The sequence below is a fragment of the Leopardus geoffroyi genome, chromosome A2 (assembly GCF_018350155.1).
Source record: "Leopardus geoffroyi isolate Oge1 chromosome A2, O.geoffroyi_Oge1_pat1.0, whole genome shotgun sequence".
NCBI classification, from domain to species: domain Eukaryota; kingdom Metazoa; phylum Chordata; class Mammalia; order Carnivora; family Felidae; genus Leopardus; species Leopardus geoffroyi.
Window position 1 is genome coordinate 96,461,298 of NC_059331.1, and position 20,482 is coordinate 96,481,779.

Genomic DNA, 20,482 nt, shown 5'->3' on the forward strand with positions numbered 1-20,482 from the left:
GGTCTCATGCAGGAGGAAAGAGGTCTGGAGTGGCAAGATCACGGGGGTGTGTGGATGGGTTTGGTGTGGGTGAGACAGCAGGGATGGAGAGAAAAGTTAGGAACGGACTGTTGCATTCCAGAGCTCAGAATATTCAGACTTTTTAACCTGTGGGCAATGGGGGAGTCGATGACAATTTTTACTCCTTCACCTCCCCAAGCCTGCTGGCTTCCCACAGTTGGTCCATGCTACGTAGCCACTCCCACGGCTCCTTTCTATAAGCCAGTCTTGTCTTTCCAGGAAAAAGAACATCTGCTTTTTCGGACTGTAGCCCTGATCTTTCATCCACTCCGGAGGAGTGGGATTTTATAGTCATCTAAAGAAATTTTCATGCATACATGTGAAGAGTATCATTTTTGGAATTTCATATTCTTCATAGTAACTTTTCCCATCCTTTAGAGAGTTTTAATTGTAATTTTTGTATCTGCTTTTTCTAAACTAGTAAAAGCTAGTTTTCTGGAACTAGGTTACAGACAGACTTTGGCCCATTTAACAAGGTCAGACTGTTTATTCTTGACAGAATTCTTTCCCACTGTAAAAAGGTACTTTTAAATGCCACATTCCAAGAGCGGTGCCAGTAAGCCACTGAAGCATATTTTCCCACAAGAACTGATACCATGTGCAGTCCCCACCTCACTGAAATCACCCAGCGTTACATAAGGTACAGATAGTATTCAACGTCACTGTGAAATCGATCAACTGAAGTCTCCCAGCAAGTATTTAGACCTTCCCTACATTTCAAAGCATTGTAACCTTTAAAAAAGTAATTAACCAATATGAAAATGAGAAAGAGGGAAGGGAAGGGTAGCTTTAGAAATTAAAAAACAAAATTTAAGACGGAAGAAGAATAGAAACCTTGTATCCAAACCTAGAAGGAGCAGAGATTCTTCTCCCTGATTTTGGGGCTTTTATGGCCGAGTTGTTAAATTTACAGCCCCACTTTTAGATTCTGCCAACCTTCAAAATAAATATATGAGCAGCGCTAAAGTAAATTCTCCTACGCTTTCCCTTGCTTTCTTTTGGATGCTTCGCTGAGACTTGAAGGTAGATTATTCCTCCACAGCCAACTGTAAAGCTTAACATTCAAATTTATGAGGGATTTAAAAATCATCAGTATCCGTACAGATGTCAGGAGCAACGATGTCATTCAAACTCTGTGCTTCAATCCCTTAGAGGAAAGGAAAACAGAAAGCGGGAGCAGTAAGAGGGAACAGCTCAGCAACCCGAAGAGCATCATCTAGAAACCAATTTGGCATATCAGCAATAAGGTCAATAAAATATGAAAGAAAATCCATCATTATAAAGCAATCATATAAAAGTCTGAGCTTCACTTTTGGAAAGACCTATATACAGATTAACATAAACATGGACCTAATCTCAAGAACCCAAGTAGACTAAATAAAATAACTAAAAGAAAACTACAATGCAGACATATCAACCTTTCCCCATAACATCATGGTTCCTCCGAAGATCCCAAAAGATCGTAATTTTTAATTAAAACATAGCATGCAGAAAATGTAAGTGCACAAGGTGGGGAGGTGCATGAAAGTTTATGATATTGAAGAAGTAGGGATGAAGGACAATGATTATCTGAAGGTTAGCAATGACTGCCCAGACAGACATTCAAAGTATAAGTTCAAGTGGAATTGTTTTACTTCCTCAGAGCCCAAATTGCTATCAGGGAGTGACGCAGGCAACTGGGAAGATTAGCTGAAAGTTGTGTCTAAACCAACAAAACAAAACAAAACAAACATTTAGATGCTTCATAAACACAAACACAAAACCTTGTAACTGATGATGCAGTGACCCCAGCAGCAACATGGAAAATGCCGAGTTGGAAATTCATTCATTGATTCATTGGTGAAAGCAGAGAACTGGGAAAGAATGTTCAAACAGTAAGTGAGAAATTTGGTGTTTTTGGATGACAGGGAATATGCGTTTATGTGTACTGGGGTGGTCTCTCAGCAGCAGGACAGAAGGGTAGGTTGGGGCTACACTACAAAAAAATCTTTGCATGCCATGCTACTGAGTTGGAATTCATTCTTTAGGCACTGAAGAATCATAAGGATTCATTTCATTCCTTCATTGTGTATTTATCGAGTACCCACCATGGGCCAGGAAGGTACTGTGGGGAACACTCAAATAGTGTAAGGTTTGGATTCAGGGAACAAAAATGGATACATTAACAGAAGTTCAATAACATATCTCGGAGTAGGAACTTATACCATGAGACCTGCCAAAGTCCAAGCAAAATGAAGATACTACCACTTTTCCCTTCCTTATCTGGAAGTAAGTAGCAACACTTGTAAAACACAAGAAAGCTCACATATCCAAAGAATATGTGAAATAGGATGTAAAAATGCAAGTTATAGAAACACTGTTTTATATTTAATTCTAAGGATTTTGTCTTCTCCTTTGGATGAACATTAACACACCTGAGTTAGGCAAATATAGGGGAGATGAAATTATCTCATTAAATACAATTTCCTGGACAAGCCCCTAACCAACCAAAGAAGGCACATGCCCATAAAAACGTTAAACAGAACTTTTTCTATCTTCTGGATCTCTGACAAACCCTTTGTCTGCAAAAAACCTTTCTAAAAGCACTCCATCTTGCCAGGCTTAGACAATACTTGGTGTTTACACTCAGACTTGGCCTCAAGTTCTGAGATCTGAATGGCATCACACAGGGTGTCTATAGAAGGTAATATAAAAACCTAGGTGACAAGCAGATCCTGTCTTTATGGTACCTCAATAGGACACGGTGGCCAAACAGATGTATGGAATCAAAGAACACCCTGTCCTTTCTTCGAGTAAAACACCCGCCAGGCAATAGCATTACAGTTAAACCGTTTTCGTCCAGAACTAACTGGCAACAGTGACCACTTATGAAGAAGCTAGATAGAATTAGGTGAGTCAGATGAAGGACTATCTTTTATAAGTGAGGAAAGCAGTCATTCAGTTAACTTCACAAGTATACGTGGTGCAGTTAAATACCCACATGCACACACCCACAGCAGCTTTCTTTACAGTATGGAATACATTATCTTTTTACATGGGAGAAATTCTCACAGTGGTCATCAATGCTTGCCTTCACTACGGAGGCAGAGTTAACCTCTAAGATGGTAACTCAAAATGTTTTATTACCACTGAGAATGTGCAAATGAAAGATCTGGATGGGTTTTCATGTTTGTTTTGGCTCTAGCATTTTCCACGTACCCAGCCCTGGGAATCCTAAAGAAAACGTGTCCTGTTCCCAGCTCTGTGCACTGCCCCATTGTGTTCCACTTCCCTCACTGGTGAAAGTGAAAACGAAACCGGCACAAACACTCCATTGTTAACTATGAAATATGTACTGGCAACTGGAAATTTTCACAAAACAGACCTGGTTGTGTCATGGCAAGGGGATGTCGAGTGGGGAGGGAATTACAGGAGCCTTTCCGGCTTCAGAGGTTTGTCCTGCACTTTCACTGAGGTGCTGAGGCGACAGGGCTTTGGGTTTTTTCCATTATACTCGATTCATGCTCTTCGTCTGATTTACTCAGTATGCACTGGCAGCATTTGCAGGCTTCTGTGGGAGTAACTCGGCTGCCCAAGCTGAGGCACAAACCTTGCCAGGTCTCCATAGTAAATACAACACGCATGAAGAGGAAACAAGCATAAACAATTTACTTTCTCCTGTAAAAGATGATACTGTTCTCCTATCTCTGGTCCTGCTTCACTGTGTCAGCCTGGCGGTACCCACTTGCTGCTGGAAAGTGAACTACTCCAAGCATCAACAGAGAAAACGAGTGCAGATTGCATGATGTGCACATCCACGGGGCCTGCATCCAGGCAGGTTCCGACAGGAGACCCTCCAAGCATCTCACATTCTGGCAGGGGTGAGCAGGGAGAGCTTCCCTGACCCTAGCCTGTGAGGGCTCCTGAGACACAGGGCCTGATAGAAGCGTGTTCCTTTCCTTTAGTGCACTTTGGTTTCTAACTATACATCCCTTTGTGTGACTATGTGATGAAGATCTGTCTCCTCATTTTGATGATGGGCTCCAGGAGAGCAAAGACCATGCCCATTTCTAGTCCCCATCATCTCTGAGGTTCATGGACAATGCTTGGCACGTGGAAAGTCATCAGTAATTATTTGCTGACTGAATGTTACAACTCCATTTCATTACTCTTCTCCCTTAGGCTTATCAAAGGTTTCTGAATCTGCAAGATTCCTTCAGTATTTACCGAATGCTACCAAACTAGGGGGAGAGTAGGGAACCATGTATTGCTGGAGGCCAAGAATGGGTTGTAAGCAATTCCAATTTTTGTAATACTTGTGGTATTAAATAGATGAATGATCATCAGTAAGTTCCACATAAAAAACAAAACAAAACAAAAAAAACAAAACCCAAGTGAATTCTTCCAATTTGTAGAGCTGTCAAAGAAAGGTCTTCCCATGTTTATTATTTACTTGTTGTCACTGGTGATTTCTGGAGTGGAAGATGTTTTCAGAACACAAGTGTCTCTTAATAGGACAGATGATATGGAAAAACAGATCTTTGGAGAAGGGGAATATAATTCAGCTTAGTGAGAATGTCATTAAGTCACTAAAAAGACGGAAAACTTGCTTACTCTTCCATTACAGTACAATGTGGATTTTTTTCTCCAAACTATGTGTACTACACACAGGCATTTGGGGGAAAAATGCTAATTGTACCTTTTGTCTAAGGGTTGGATAAAGGCCCTCCAAATATACTGTCCAAATGAACTGTAAGACTGTTCACTGCAGAGCAGAAACTGGTTTATGGCAGGCCATTCCTGGACTTTATCTCAGCACGCGAAAAGTTAGAGACGGTAAAAGGAACGACCTCATTTTAAGGCGCAGTCTTGTCTCTATCCATGGGCAGATTTCTCGTGACTGTCCTAGGGAGTGACTGGCTCGTTATAACTGTCTGGGTGTTCTGGCAATTACATCTGGATATAAACACATCAACACTGGCATTGCTCTGGATGGCCCTTGACATAGTCTGATGTACAGCGAGTGCAGCACGGCATGTCACTGTTGCGACTATGCATCTGTGTGATTTTAAGGGGGCGGACACCCACAGGACCGAATCAAGAGAATGCTTGGTGCTTCCTAAGCAACGATACATTTACAAGATGTTCCAGTCTGCACAAGTGCGGCAGAAGTTTTATTCTGAGGTCTGCATAGAAAGTAAGTTAGCCAGGAGGTATTAAGTTCGTGCCTCCCTTTATGCCTCTACCCTGTGTCTAAATGTGGCATGACCTAGTTGTTTTTTAACTACAATGTTAACAAAACTTAAAATACATTTTAGAAAACAGACTATTGGGACACTTGTGGAATCTCTGGATGCCCTTTGCAGACCCAATAATTCCACAGAAAATAGTCTGATGTCCCCTGAAGTATTGGAGCCTATGGTGTGAAGAGGAAGGGAAAGGGGATGGTAGGTAAGAGCCAGAATATAGATGTTAGAATTCCCCAAGCTATTTACAATCTATCTGGTGAATTCAGACTTAACCTGGCCATAAACGGCCTGCGCAGTGTCAGCTTCCTTACTTCCAAAATGAGATGGTTGATAAAGAGTTCTCCAAACACTGGATCTAATAGCAATGGTGTCACCCTGCATGATGTATGATCCCATTTAGAAAAAAAAATAGTAAAGATTTTGCATCACAGAGATACGAAGACTGCTCCCTCCCTGAGCCACTGCTCACCGTGCTTCATGATTATCATAGTCATCCTCGGGCTAGTGGTGGTGTCCTAGGTTCTGCTTCTCAGACTCCCTGTCAGACCTGCCTGCACAATCACGGATGATCATTGGCTGAGTGGCTGCTCTCCATTTCTCTTTGATCTTGACAGACAAAAATGAGGTGCACCATACAATGCATCTGACATGGGAAGTACTTAGAAATGGCAAGTTTAGGGGCGCCTGGGTGGCTCAGTCGGTTGAGCGTCCGACTTCAGCTCAGGTCATGATCTCACAGTCTGTGAGTTCGAGCCCCACATCGGGCTCTGTGCTGATGGCTCAGAGCCTGGAGCCTGCTTCTGATTCTGTGTCTCCCTCTCTCTCTGTCCCTGCCCTGCTCATGCTCTGTCTCTCTCTGTCTGAAAAATAAATAAAAACATTAAGAAAAAAAATTTAAAAAAAATGGCAAGTTTAGAATGGCTCTAAATATAATTTTAGCTAGCCTTGTAGTCATTTTACTGAATAAGCACATAGTCTCGAAACACTTCTGTCACCGAGATCATAGAACCACATGAGTCATGATTCTTGCGTGCATTACTTATGTGCAATGGAAAGAACCTTCCCCTACTCTCTTCGGTTTCCCACACAGGCAATATTTCAAGACAGGTCACAGAAGTTGATTTTCACAGTTTCAGAGAAATTGCTGCTAAAAAGAACCCATGTCAGGTGGCAAGTGTAATGGGCTGTTTGCAGACCCAGATCCTTCTTGGACCACAAGGGGTCTCAGGCACATATTTACGGGCACTCCAATCCAAATGTCCACACTCTGCACGTATGACTGAGAACCGTTGCTGTCTGACTTGGGTGAACACACAAGTGGTGCAATCTGCTCTCAGGAGGAAGGACCTGAGGCAAGTCCATGCAGTTCTCTGTCAGTCAGGGAATTCCAATGCCCTGAGCGAGGCAACAGAGGGTCAGGGGTCTCAGGCGCTAGCTGGAATATGCCTTGCACCTTGGAATCCACGCTCCATGAATGGAGGCCTAGCTGGAGAGGGGCCAGTGCAGTCTCCTCTAATGTATGAGAGGGGTGACTGAATGGCTGAGTCAGTTAAGCGTCCGGATCTTGACTTCAGCTCAGATCATGATCTCACGGTTCATGAGTTGGAGCCCCACACGGGGCTCCGCACTGACAGCACGGAGCCTGCTTGAGATTTTCTCTCTCCCTCTCTCTCTGTCTGCCCCTCTTCTGCTTGAATGCTCTTGCATTCTCTCTCAAAATAAACAAACATTAAGTAAAAATAAAGTAGGAGATCCAGGCCAGGGGCCCCTCTTGCCTGAGTCTAAGGTATCCATGGTAGCCATTCACATCTTAATTCTAAAACCTTTGAATAAATAGGTATAAACACCATTTCTCTGTATGGATACACATGCATGTCTGATTGTATACTGAGCAGCAAGTATCCAATACTCTCTAAAGATATCTGAGTGTCATGCTGGAGGCATCCCAGTAAAGCCAGGCATCTAAAGGACACTTAACCCTCCCCTATCAGATGAAGACAAGCTTCATCATTTTTTATACACCCTAAGTTATGCACCACCTACAGCTACAACTATGGACCAGGCTTATAACAATTGTCCTAAATTTCCACCTCTAAGGCTAATTCCTTCAAGGAGCGTATAGCCTGATATATCAGACTCCCAAAATAATTACAAACAAAACAGAAAGCAGTATTATGAAGGACATTAATAAGACGTTACTCTGGAAACACTGAGGGACGAAGGTGGGATTGATTTCTGTAGGGAGTACCAGAAGGGGACATTTGAGTCAGGGTTTGGAAGATGACTAATAGATAAGCATTTCTCATGGTTGTAAGATGTCAGTTTCGAATCAGTTAACTTGTAATTCCTTTAACATTCCACAGATTAAGTTGATTCCCAGGTCCGGTATGACATAGCCCACTAAAAAATGTGTATTTCCAGGAAGTGGAGTGCAGTCTTTTTCTCTTCAAGAAATTCTAAAAATAAATACCAGTTCAGTCTGAAAAGCCGTGCTTCTAAGGCTTTATACATCGTCATTTGTACGTAAACTACATGCATCACGATACTAAGTGGATTTTCCCTAAATCGAAAAACAGAAAACAATGGGAAAAGTTTTAAATGCAGTGACCTTTAGGAATCATAAGCTTTATTACTGGCATGAAATTCCAGCTATCATTCTTGCAAAAAAAGTCAAATCTGTTCCCAGTGTCTTTCCTGGTTGCTAGTATTTTTTACTTTATGTCACTATAAGAAATAGAGTATGCAGTACAAACTAGACACTGAAAAATCAGGTATTTATGACTGCCTTTCCCCTTTTCTCTATGAAATAATTTGTCTACATTTTCCTGTCTGAACATATCCACTGTCAGCAAGAATGGAATGTTAATTGATGTTACGCACAAGCTGGGCTATCATTCCTCAAATTTAATAAGCAAAAAAGAAACAAAAACAAAACAAAACCAACTGAGTTTCCTGTTTTTATTTGTGATTCTTTGTGCCCATTTGGGGGTGATCAAAATAAAGCGTCTGTCTCAGTTATGGCTCATCTTTCCCTCAATTAACGTACCTAAGATCAGTTCCTTCCATCTGCTACCTCTGATGACCACAGGGATCACAAAGCCTATTTAAGCTTTTCCTCAGGGACTGCAACTACATTCTAAGGAAGCTCGCAGCCTACCTAACCCTTCCCAGTGAGGAAACACACATACTCAGCATTTCTGCTGTAATTATGTAAGAATACAAGGGCTCCCTTGACCCAGCCCAAAGCTGAGGCGTATCCTTTAAATACCATCTTGTGCCTTGTCTTCTCAAAAGTGATGGGCAAAGAGAAAACAAGTTTGATTTCTCTTTTAACAATGGTGACACACTCCAAGGAATCCTCTGTAAAACTTCTGACGGCCCTAGGTAAAGTACACGATGTTGCGAAAGTACATGGTCTTAAGTGCCCAGGTTGTAGTATCCATATTTTGGAGGTGAGGAAATGGAATACTTTTGTAAACTGAATGTTGTTCTAAGACAAATTATCTCTCTTAGAAAATTTCCAACTCCCCTGCTGTTTATTTCTCAGTTGAGGCATTACTGGAATTTCAGTAAACAATTCTTTGGTAGGCAGAATACCAGCCTCCTTGTGGCCACTGCCATTCCCCAAGTCATTAAGATGACCAAAGATGCTGCCATCCATTTCTCAGCTGTGCCCTCCACCCAGGGCAGTGCTGCCCCTGACTGAGAATCACTTCGAGGCCAAAGATGGACCAGGTGAAAAATAACATACTGACCCAAGAGGATTCCTTTTCTTAAGGCTTAATCTAGTGCTTTGAGGGCAATTTTTATAGTGTTCACAGATCCCAAGGGATGCTCTGCATCAAACTCCTATCCCAAATAAGCGGCACAGTAAAGGGACATTCCTTGGCTTTTTGTATCTCTGCATGAATTCACTGTATGTAAAATAGGTCTTTCAAAGGTAAGAGTTACTGGTGCCTACTTCTGGGCTCTTTTTATACTCTGGGTGCAGAATTTCACAAAAATTCATCTCAGAAACAATGAACTAGAAGGAGAAATAGAAGGTAACCGAAGTCAATAGCTTATTATGGTTTTGTGTCTGAATGAGACCAAATAAACAGGATACCGTAACTGTCATTCTCTACCAACATAGGGCCTTGGGTTTGCTCTTTGTATTTTGGCTTGGATGAAGGCTTCCCCCAGTGTGGGGTGTGGGGTGTGGGGTGTGGGGTGTGGGGTGCTGCTTGTTCATGGGCTATCCAAGTTTACTATAAATTTAGTATCTTCACAGCAACACAGCTCCAGAAGAACGCCTTCACACACCTTTGCAGGTACCTAGCTGTTTCTCAAACCAGGTCACTACAGACAGGTCAATGTTCCTGACGTCCTTCTTCCCTAACCCTTGAGCTGTATTTCCCCAGACTTTGCATATGCAGCTCTGGAAATAGTGGTTATGGCAAAAAACATTTGGAAACCTGTAACTGAGTCTTTTCTAGCGGCTACAATGTAACAGACTATTTTTGCAACAGGTCCTATTCATGGCAAGCCCAGCCTGGATGTGTCTGTAGTTGTAAGCAAAACCCTTTCTTCCTAGCCCTGTTTGTTTATTTATTTTAATGTTTATTTATTTTTGAGAGAGAGACAGAGCACAGTGGGAGAGAACAGAGAGAGAGAGAGGGAGACACAGAATCTGAGGCAGGCTCCAGGCTCTGGGCTGTCAGCACAGAGCCTGACGTGGGGCTCAAACTCATGAACTGTGAGGTCATCACCTGAGCTGAAGTCAGACACTCAACTGACTGAGCCACCCAGGCTCCATTCTGTCCCCCAAGTGACCATGGGCAGTAATAATATTAGGGGCATGGTATGGGGAAGTTCATCATTTAAAAGAGGAAACATAAACCTAATGAAAGAATAGCACTTTCTTACTCACCACTGAGGTAAGAGCCATCTGAAAACTGTAGATGCGGGCAAGGCCAAAGTCAGCCAGTTTTATTTGTCCGCTGCTGGTCACCAGAATGTTCTGCGGTTTTAGATCACGATGCACTACTCGGTGAGAATGAAGAAAGTCCAGACCTCGGAGAAGCTGAAACATCATATCCTAAATAAAACAAACAAACAAAAAAGAAAGTCAATAAACTGTCACAATAAATTTAACATACTGAATCCTTTGTGTTAGAAGTACTTGACGGGTATTTGCTGAATAAATGAATTCGTCTCCCTTTCCACCTCTCCAGTCCGCCATTCTCCAGGTCACTACAAAAAATTTCACATCAGCCTGTATTTTATTAATGAAAGGAAAATTTAAAAATAGGTTCAGATGGCATAGGAGATATTCTGGAAGATAAATACCAAACTGGTGTCTGTAGTTAATGCTGGGGAGAGGAAGTAGGTGGTAAGAAGGGAGACACTTTTTACTTCATATACTTTTATATGATTTAATTTTTTATTTCAACAATTAAAATCCAGTAAATGGTAATATTAATGGTAATCCCTATTATTTAAAATTTGTTAAACATTTATTTATTATTGAGAGACACAGCATGAGCATGGGAGGGTCAGAGAGAGAGAGGGAGCCACAGAATCCGAAGCAGGCTCCAGGCTCCGAGCTGTCAGCACACAGCCCAATGCGGGGCTCGAACTAACCAACCATGAGATATGACCTGAGCTGAAGTCGGATGCTTAACCAACTGAGCCACCCAGGCACCCCAGTAATTCCTATTATTTTTATAGCACCTAACACTAAGCAGTCACTACAGGTCAACCACCACTCTAAACACTTTCTGTTTAGAAACTCAGTGCACAACCAAACACTGAGGTAAATAATATCATTACCTCATTTTATAGGCCAAGAAACAGGTGTTTGTAATTAGCCCAAAGTAACATCACTATTCAAGAAATAGTGTTGATCAAACTATAGTCTAGAAAAAGTGAGTTCAAATTCAAATTCCCAGTGCACTCCTTTATTAGATCAATGATCAAATGAGCATGTAAAGCCAGGTAAGCCATTTAATCTTGCTGAGCCTCAATTCTCCTGTCTGTAAAATGAGAATGCAACAAAGCCTACTTCCTAGGATCACTGTTTGTAAAGCACTTAACGCAGTGGTAAGCGTTCAATAAATGGTAGCTATTACCACTTATGGAATGGAGAATGGGGGATATTCAGAAAAAAAACTAATGTCACATCTTCTTCTAACTTTGGAACCGGTAAATTATAAGATTTAAAACTCAGAAACAGTGTCTGAAAATAGGAATTTAAGACCCTGAGCATTTGATCCTTGAAATCTTTGACCCACCCCCCAAATATCGTGCGAAACAAGGGAGGATGAAATTATTTTGTTCACATAAGGGTTAGAGAAATGGTAAGGCAGTATCATGGGCTTCACAGCTGGCAGGGGCTGCAAGGACACATTTACTAGCTGGACCATACTTGGTTATTGGGTTATGGTACTGGTTCTTCCTTCAGAGCTGGGGGTTCTGTCTTTACATCCTGGCTTGTTTAAAACCAAAACCTCAATATTCCATAAAACTAAGAGAAAACAGTGCTTACTTTTTAAAAATAATGTAATGAGATTACATGAAGTAATGTATGCAAACAGGGGTAAGTGCAGTTCTGGCACATATTAAGCATTCAATGAATGACAGTCATTAAAGTGTCCCATTTCCCAGGGGGAGACAGAGTCACAAACATCCGTAAGAAAATGTGGCCAGTGCCACAAGGTCAGTGAACAAAGCACTAAGCAGTGGTGTGTAATGAATGACACAGGTGTACTGGAATCCTTTCTGATGCACCTCAATGGATATTCTGAATGGGCAGGGTTTACCTTCTAAGTTTTCAAGGACAAAACCCTTGCAGAAGACTGCACTGTCGAGGGTCAGTTCTCCAAGACCTGAGAACCACCGCAGGTCACACACCTCTCAATGCACACACTTACAGTGTGAAAACGAAGTGTGCGATGTTAACAAAAGTCTACTGGGGCAAATCCTTCACTACTGGAAACGTATGCACACGACTTGTAAGCCCTGGAGTTTAAACAGCTTGACTAACCTAAAGTAATGCCATGCTGACTTGTCGCCTATAACTTCTTACATGCTGAACATCAACCACGTAAAACTGCACAAAGAATAAATCTGTTTGGTTCATTTTCTCGTGTTCAAACAGTTTAAGCAGCCAATCAGCAGAATAAAAATTTTGAAATTTGAACTCATTAAGTAATAATAAAGCCCATCTAAATTTATAAAAAGGCTGATCCACAGAGTAAAAAAAAACAAAAACAAAAAAACCAACAACACTGAGGAGGGCACCCGTTGGGATGAGCGTTGGGTGTTGTATGGAAAGCAATCTGACAATAAATTATATTTAATAATAAAAAAAAGTGTGTATTGCTTTTACTTGTGTATTCATTTATATAGGACATACTACATCTTTCTTAATTATTAAACTGGTATATGTTTAATGCAGAACTTAACAAAATTTTTTACAAATCCAGAGGAAGAATCGAAATCGCTCAACATCCTATCACTCAAAGAACAGAGAAAACTTCACTGTTAAATAATTTTGTCTTGTCTTTCAAAATTACAGCTATTATTGTATTTGTAGGTATAAATATATATTTACATATTAAATATGTGCTAAATAATGTATAGCACATACAAACAATACTAATATGTAAATGTATTTATAAATAAAAATGATTATTCTGTACACAATATTTTGTGATTGTTTTAAAAACATTTAATAATTCATTATGAATGTTTTGCCACTTCAACAAAATTCTTTTGCAATGTATCTTTTTTTAACTCAATATCATTTTTATTTTTATTTATTTATTTATTTATTTATTTATTTATTTATTTATTTATCTTGATATATGAAATTTATTGTCAAATTGGTTTCCATACAACACCCAGTGCTCATCCCAAAAGATGCCCTCTTCAATGCCCATCACCTACCCTCCCCTCCCTCCCACCCCCCATCAACCCTCAGTTTGTTCTCAGTTTTTAAGAGTCTCTTATGCTTTGGCTCTCTCTCACTCTAACCTCTTCATTTTTATTTTATTTTAAATGTTTATTTATTTATTTTGAGAGAGAGAAAGAGAGATGAGAGGCAGAGAGAGAGGGGCGAGAGAGAATCCCAAGCAGGCTCCATGTTGTTAGCGCAGAGCCCTATGTGGGGTTTGATCTCAAGAACTGTGAGATCACGACCTGAGCCAAAATCAAGAGTTGGATGCTTAACCAAATAAGCCACCCAGGTGCCCCAATACAATATGACTTTTAATGACTACATGATTTTCCTCCCTGGGATATGCCATAGTAATTACTATTTGGTTTTAGTTGGGTTATTTTTTTTTTTTTTTAGTTTATTTATTTATTTTGAGAGAGAGAGAGAGAGAGAGAGAGAGAGAGAGGGAGCCTGAGTGGGGGAGGGGCAGAGAGGGAGAGAGAGAATTCCAAGTAGGCTCCGTGCTGTCAGCACAGAACCTGATGCGGGGCTCCATCTCACCAACTTGAGAGATCATGACCTGAGCTGAAATCAAGAGTCAGACACTTAACTGACTGAGCCACCCAGGTGTCCCAATAGTTGTGTTATTTTGGAACTTATACCCAGAGTTTAGTTCTCCTTCATTTAAACACTAGGGCACAGGAAAGAGACTTGCTCCATTATAACTATTACCACCAGCATAGTTTAAATAGTGCCAACCGGTATAATTACACTAACATTGATTCCATGTAAATGATGCTTACAGATGTATGGTAAGTTGGTTTTACATAAGAATTAACATTCTTTAGATTTTATTAGGCTATTTAAAAAATATTTTTGTTGAGCAAACTGGGCTTTCTTTTAAACCTACAATACCCAGCTACAAGAGTTTTTTGAACTATGTGAGTTTTGAATTAAATGTTTTGAAAAATTTTGCCCAAGTCTTATGATCTTCAGTAATTCAACTGTAAGGTAGGTTGATACACGTTATAGACTTGTAAGAAGTGTGATTTGGGGACCCTCCTCAACCTTTAACCATCATTCACTGGAACACCTAACTTCAAAGGGAAAATATATGCAGCTATGTTGGGGACTCCAGTCACAAAGAAGAAGAAGATGTGGTCCCAATTCCTGAGAATTATATGAATGAATAAACTGTAACAGTAAACAAGGCAGGAAAAAACACCTTTACTTCAGAATCACAAGAAGTGCTTGGATCAAAGATATTTCAAAGGATTCTCTACTTAAGCTTATTATCTGTTCTATCTCAGTTTATAGTATCGTGAGACATACGTTTAAATTAGCTCCTCAAGATTTTAATCTCAATTAATCTGTTTTATACAAGACGCAAATATTTCACAGTAATCCTGATGATGCAATGCAGTGAGACTACGGACACTGCCAATTAAGGCTCTTTAAGTTAAACACAGGTTTAAAACCTTTTTACGTTTCAGTGCACAATTCTGGTGGAAGAGGTTTAAACATCTAGTCATACTCATGACAGATAAACAGTCACTTGGGGCCATCACTCTGTATCTTTCCGAAACACGTGCCATGGAAGCATGTTTCAACAGGACCCCATCATGGAATGAAATCTGGCTCCCAGGGACTTTGGGTGGGGTTTTGTCCTTGGCAACCCCCCTAGGAAGATTCCAGACTTTAGTCTGAATACCACAAATCTGTAAAGCCTTGTAATCATTTCTTTTAGGTGTTCTACAAGTTTAATCCTGTTATTTCTTTAAAAACAAAACAAACAGGGGCGCCTGGGTGGCGCAGTCGGTTAAGCGTCCGACTTCAGCCAGGTCACGATCTCGCGGTCCGTGAGTTCGAGCCCCGCGTCGGGCTCTGGGCTGATGGCTCAGAGCCTGGAGCCTGTTTCCGATTCTGTGTCTCCCTCTCTCTCTGCCCCTCCCCCGTTCATGCTCTGTCTCTCTCTGTCCCAAAAATAAATAAAAACGTTGAAAAAAAAAATTAAAAAAAAAAAAAAAAAAAAAACTCTTTAAAAACAAAACAAACAAGCCAGCTGAAAAGTTACCTCAAGCTTTCCTAATGGGAAAAAGATTTTTCATTGGGTCTTTTTTTTTTTTTTCCCCCCAACTACAAAGTATAATTAGTTCCAAAAGATAATGAAAACATCCAATTTATATCATATAGTAAATCACAGAAATGACAGCTTTCAATAGACAATTCTGGGTTTTGGATAGATCTATGTGATGTAGTCACATCCTCAAGATTTTAGCAACAAAAATGTACATCAATAGTCTAAAAACTAAAAATAAGGGGCACATGGGTGGCTCAGTTGGTTGAGCATATGACTCTTGATTATGGGTCAGGTCGTGATCCCAGGGTGGTGGGATCAAGCCCCATGTTGAGCTCTATGCTGAGTATGGAGCCTGCTTTGGATTCTCTCTCCCTCTTTCCCTCTCAGTTAAGTGTCTGGCTTCGGCTCAAATCATGATCTCGCAGTTTGTGAGCTCAAGCCCTGTATCGGGCTCTGTGCTGACAGCTCAGAGCCTGGAGCCTGCTTCGGATTCTGTGTCTCCCTCTCTCTCTTTGCTCCTTCCCTGCTCATGCTCTGTCTCTCTCTCTCTCAAAAATAAATGAATGTTAAAAAAAAAAAAGAACTAAAACAAGACACGTACAAGCTATAGTCAATGATAATCATTTTTTTCTCTTTATAATGTGTAAACTACAGTCTTCAAATTTGTTATTCAAGTTTTGATAGAAGTACCTTCCTAATGATTTGTTGTTTCCTACAAAAGCCTCCTATCCAGTTTGTTTCCTATGAAGGATGTTACAGGAGTCTACAGTCTAAAATGGATTACATACAACAAAGGTATCTTAAATTAAACTGACAACATTCTGGTTTAAGGTAGGGGTTAGCATTAGGAATAGAAATAAAAGATCATGACAGCCTACATATAAAGGGTGATGGGAAAGCCACAAAGAAAGTAGAGCACTTCGGGGGTGCCTGGGTGGCTCGGTCAGTTAAGCATCCTGATCTCACAGTTCCTGAGTTCAAGTCTCGCATTGGGCTCTGTGCTGACAGTTCAGAGCCTGGAGCCTGAAGCCTAATTTGGATTCTGTGTCTCCCTCTCTCTCTGTCCCTCCCTGGCTTGTGCTCTGTCTCTCTCTCTCTCTCTCTCAAAAAAATAAATAAAATAAAATAAAATAAAATAAAATAAAATAAAAATAAATTAATTAAATAAACATTAAAAAAAAAAAGTAGAGCACTTTAATAATAATGACAACAACGCGGGCTACGCCCAGGATCCTTTTTTGTTTATGCTGATTAAGACTATGTATTTTAAAATGCTGGTTTAAAATTTTTTTTTAATGTTTATTTATTTTTGAGGAGAGAGAGAGAGAACATGAGCAGGGGAGGGCAGAGAGAGAGGGAGACAAAGAATCTGAAATAGGTTCCAGGCTCTGAACTGTCCGCAGAAAGCCTGATGTGGGGCTTGAACTCACGAACCATGAGATCATGACCTGAGCCAAAGTCGGACGCTTAACCAACTGAGCCACCCAGGTGCCCCTATTTTAAAATTCTTAATTGTGGTAAAATACGCATAACATAAAATTTACCATCTTAACCATTTTTGAGTATATAATTCAGTACTAAGTATATTCACCTTGTTGTGCAAGGTTGTGCAATCTCCAGAACTTTTCCATCGTGCAAAACTTAAACTATACCTATTGAACAATTCCCTATTATTCTCTTCTCTCCAGGTCCTGGCAACCACTCTTCTACTCTATGAATTTGACTACTCTAGATACCTCATGTAACTGGAATCATACTGTATTTGTATTTTTGTGATTTAGCATAATGTCTTCAAGATTCATCCATGTTGTAGCATATGTCAGAATGTCCTTTTTTAAGGCTGAATAATATTCCATTGTATGTATATTCCACATTTTGCTTATCCATTCATGTGTTGAGGGACATATGGGTGGTTTCCACCTTCTGGTTACTGTTAATAATGCTGCTATGAACACAGGTATACATATATCTCTTTGCAACTTTGCTTTCAATTATTTGGGGAGATACACACACACACACACACACACACACGCCCAGAAGTGGAATTGCTAGATGCAGTCCCAGGATCTTTTAAAATCACAGTTCTCCTACAAAGTATGGTACAATATTCTACATAAGCAACGGAGTAGTGAATGACAGAGCCATGTCTGGATCATTCAGCAGGTCATACACTCCCTGGCGATGTCACTCACTCCGATTTCTGTGCTCAAGGAGAATCTGCTGTTGTCACCACATCAAGCTCACTGTACAGTACACACCTTTTACTCTACTTCAAAACTTGACAGAAGCTCCTTCAAGCTTTCACTGATCAATTCACAACGATAACAATGGGCTGCAAAGACTGCTTTATAAACAGATCCCCCCCTACTTCTCGTTTTGGTCCTCAGGAATACCCAAAGAATGCTTCACCCAAAATCACAAAGGGCAAAACAAATTTTGGAAAAGCAAGTGAGGGGGGTTAAAGCAGGTTCCTTAAAACCTCGGACCACCTGGAAGGATGTAATTGGTGAATTCAAAGCAAGCAATAAGTGGGAGGACCTGGTGGAGATGAACTGCAAGAGTCATGAGTGAGCTTTGTTTCAGAAAAGGGCAGTCAAGCTGCTTCATATTCCCCGTCACATCACCACCGTGCCCAGTGGGTCAGGGATGGTGGGAATGGGATAACGGAGGGCAACACTGCTCCTCACCAGCTCTTCAGCAGAAACAAAGGCAAGGCCCCTAATTTCAAGTGCTGACTTTCTATTTTTACTGCTTCTAGGCAACTGGATAAAAGCATAATAAAAGTGGCTTTGTATGCCAATTTCATTAATAAAATGTGTATTCTAAAGACAGAATGAAAAGAATCCATATATTATTCATTCCTGGGAGTGATGCTAATGCTGAAGTAAGTAAAGAATCCGTTTCAACCAACCAGGAAAAAGAAAATAACTAATTTCCACCAAGCCTGGAAATGTTGGTACTTGAAGGACAATGTAATGACTAAATAAGTGGACAGTTTGAAAGAAGGAATCGTTACGTCACCACAATGGCTATTTTTAACTCACAGTGGAAAGTCATCAGGAATTGAAACTACAAATAGCCATGTTAATTATAACTTTTTCAGAGCAGGATATAAAAATCAGCATTGCATAAATAAGAAAATACAAAGTACAACTGCCTAGGTTTTTGACTAATGACCCAATGGTTTCTGTTCTATTCACGTTGTTTTGTAATCTTTTTAAAAACATTTAACCACATACTGTGGATATATCCCCATTTCAACATATTCTTTATAATTTCTTTAAACAATATGCTCTATTGGCTGCATTTGGAAAAACACCTTCTCATCTTTCCCCATTCTCCTTCTCATTTCCCTCTTTTGAGAATTTTCCCCTCCCTTAGTACTTCCCTCCTCTCCAAATGAGGTAATGTATTACAAAAAGTTGGTTTTCTGTTCCACAGAGTGGAGCATATTATTATTTGTTTACGGTAGCAGACATTGTTGGTTGCCAGCCACGAGTGATTGGTCCAAGCTAATCACATTCCCATAAATTTGTTGGAAATTGATCTAGGGATAGACATGAGACCTAGTCCTAGCCAGCGAGACATATGGACCAATCTGCTGTAGAGTTTCAGGAAGTATTTTTCCCTTTTATAAGAGGACCACAGTGGAAAATTCTTGGCTGTGCTTCCTCCTCACCTCCCAGCCCCCACTCCCTATCCGTGCATCTTACACTAAATGCTGCTGCTTGAGGACCTGAACTTGCAGTTGTAGCAACCATCCTGAAGCACAAAGGGAGACATCATCTGTACGCATAAAATGCCAGAGTGTAAATGAGAGAAAAAGTCTGGGTCTTTATGACATTGCTGAATAGCTGAACAACTTTGAGGTTGCCCACCTCTGGTCTTGTAGTTTTAACAGTAATGCCCTTATTTAAAGCTTTTTTTTTTTTTTTTTTTTTCTATTGAGTCTTCTGTAATTTGCAGTTGACAATTATTCTAACAAACCAAACTTAACTAAAATTGTATCAACTGAAACCTGTTAAGGTCACTATCTTTCATTCAGAGCCCTCTTTGCCAGTGTGCACTGCCTCTCTCCCCACACCCTGCCCCTGCCCCACCATGGGGTCTGTATCAACATTTTTTCCTGTTGCCAATTATCACTTCCAGGGGGTTATCTTTTTCTCTCTGAGACTTATTCCTCCTTCCATTTGTTGTCACAACATTTTCTTCTTCATCGCTATCATTTGCTATCAATCCTCCATATTCCTCAGGGACTATGGCTCATCCTCTCTACTCTACACTCACCATTTTCCTGCATGACTTCAACATTATGCAGCTAGGATGCCCTTAGCTAGTACCTTAACTTCAGAGACCTTTGACATCATTAACCCCATTCCATTATTTACCATTTATTTCCATGGCTAAAACTAGGAATGTGTTATTACTCAACTCTGACATAAAATATTTTTAATAAAAAAAGTTTAAGTTACTTTAATCACATTTACTTGGATATCAAAATGTCACTTAAATTTACATAAGCTTATCAGACAGCATAACTAATTAAATTTGGAGAGCAACTTCTTCACACACCATGTGCTAGGTCTGCCAATTCCCTCATCTCTCTTGTTGGTCATTTTATCTTATCTTCTTTACAAAGCTTAATCCTCAGTTAGCCCAACCACTCTTTCTTGGCTGTTATACCAGTGATTCAGACAGCTGTTATGGGGTAGGGGTAGGGCATGATCACGTATGTGTCCCTTATCGATATGAAGTCAGTCTTAAATCCTGATTACCATAGTGCCACCAGGTAGTCCCCCGTGGTCCCCAATAAGCTCTCTTGCTGTCCTTATAGGCCAGTCCGAATGTTTACTGCTGTCTCCCTAACTTACCATCTCCCTTTCTTCTCTTAGCACACTAGCCTATACTCCACTACAGAGAGAAACTCATTCCATCAAGGGGATGCTATTACCTCCCTGTGTCCACCTACAAATTTAAAAGCACTGGCATCTACCCTTCTTCTTTATCTTCTGGTAGGAAAGGTTTCCTTCCTTCTACACAGTATTCATCTCCCTCCTTATGCTCTGGATCTCATTCAATGTAGCTTATTCAAGTACCTCCCCTACTACACCTGGGATTTCTTCCCTTTCTATTGTCCCTTGACCAATAAACAACCCAAGCGACCCCCTTCTTTTTTTTTTAAGTTGGTTTGTTTAT

At 40.4% G+C, this 20,482-nt stretch overlaps 1 protein-coding gene across 2 annotated transcripts in view; it reads right to left on the minus strand.

Annotated features, from left to right (window-relative positions):
• The window catches only part of CDK6 (cyclin dependent kinase 6), a 250,317-nt gene that overhangs the window by 118,371 nt on the left and 111,464 nt on the right, over window positions 1-20,482 (minus strand). For both annotated transcript variants that reach the window (XM_045494774.1, XM_045494773.1), the window contains exon 4: window positions 10,198-10,365. In XM_045494774.1, coding sequence (XP_045350730.1) covers window positions 10,198-10,365 — 168 coding nt within the window. The remainder of the gene's footprint in view (window positions 1-10,197; window positions 10,366-20,482) is intronic.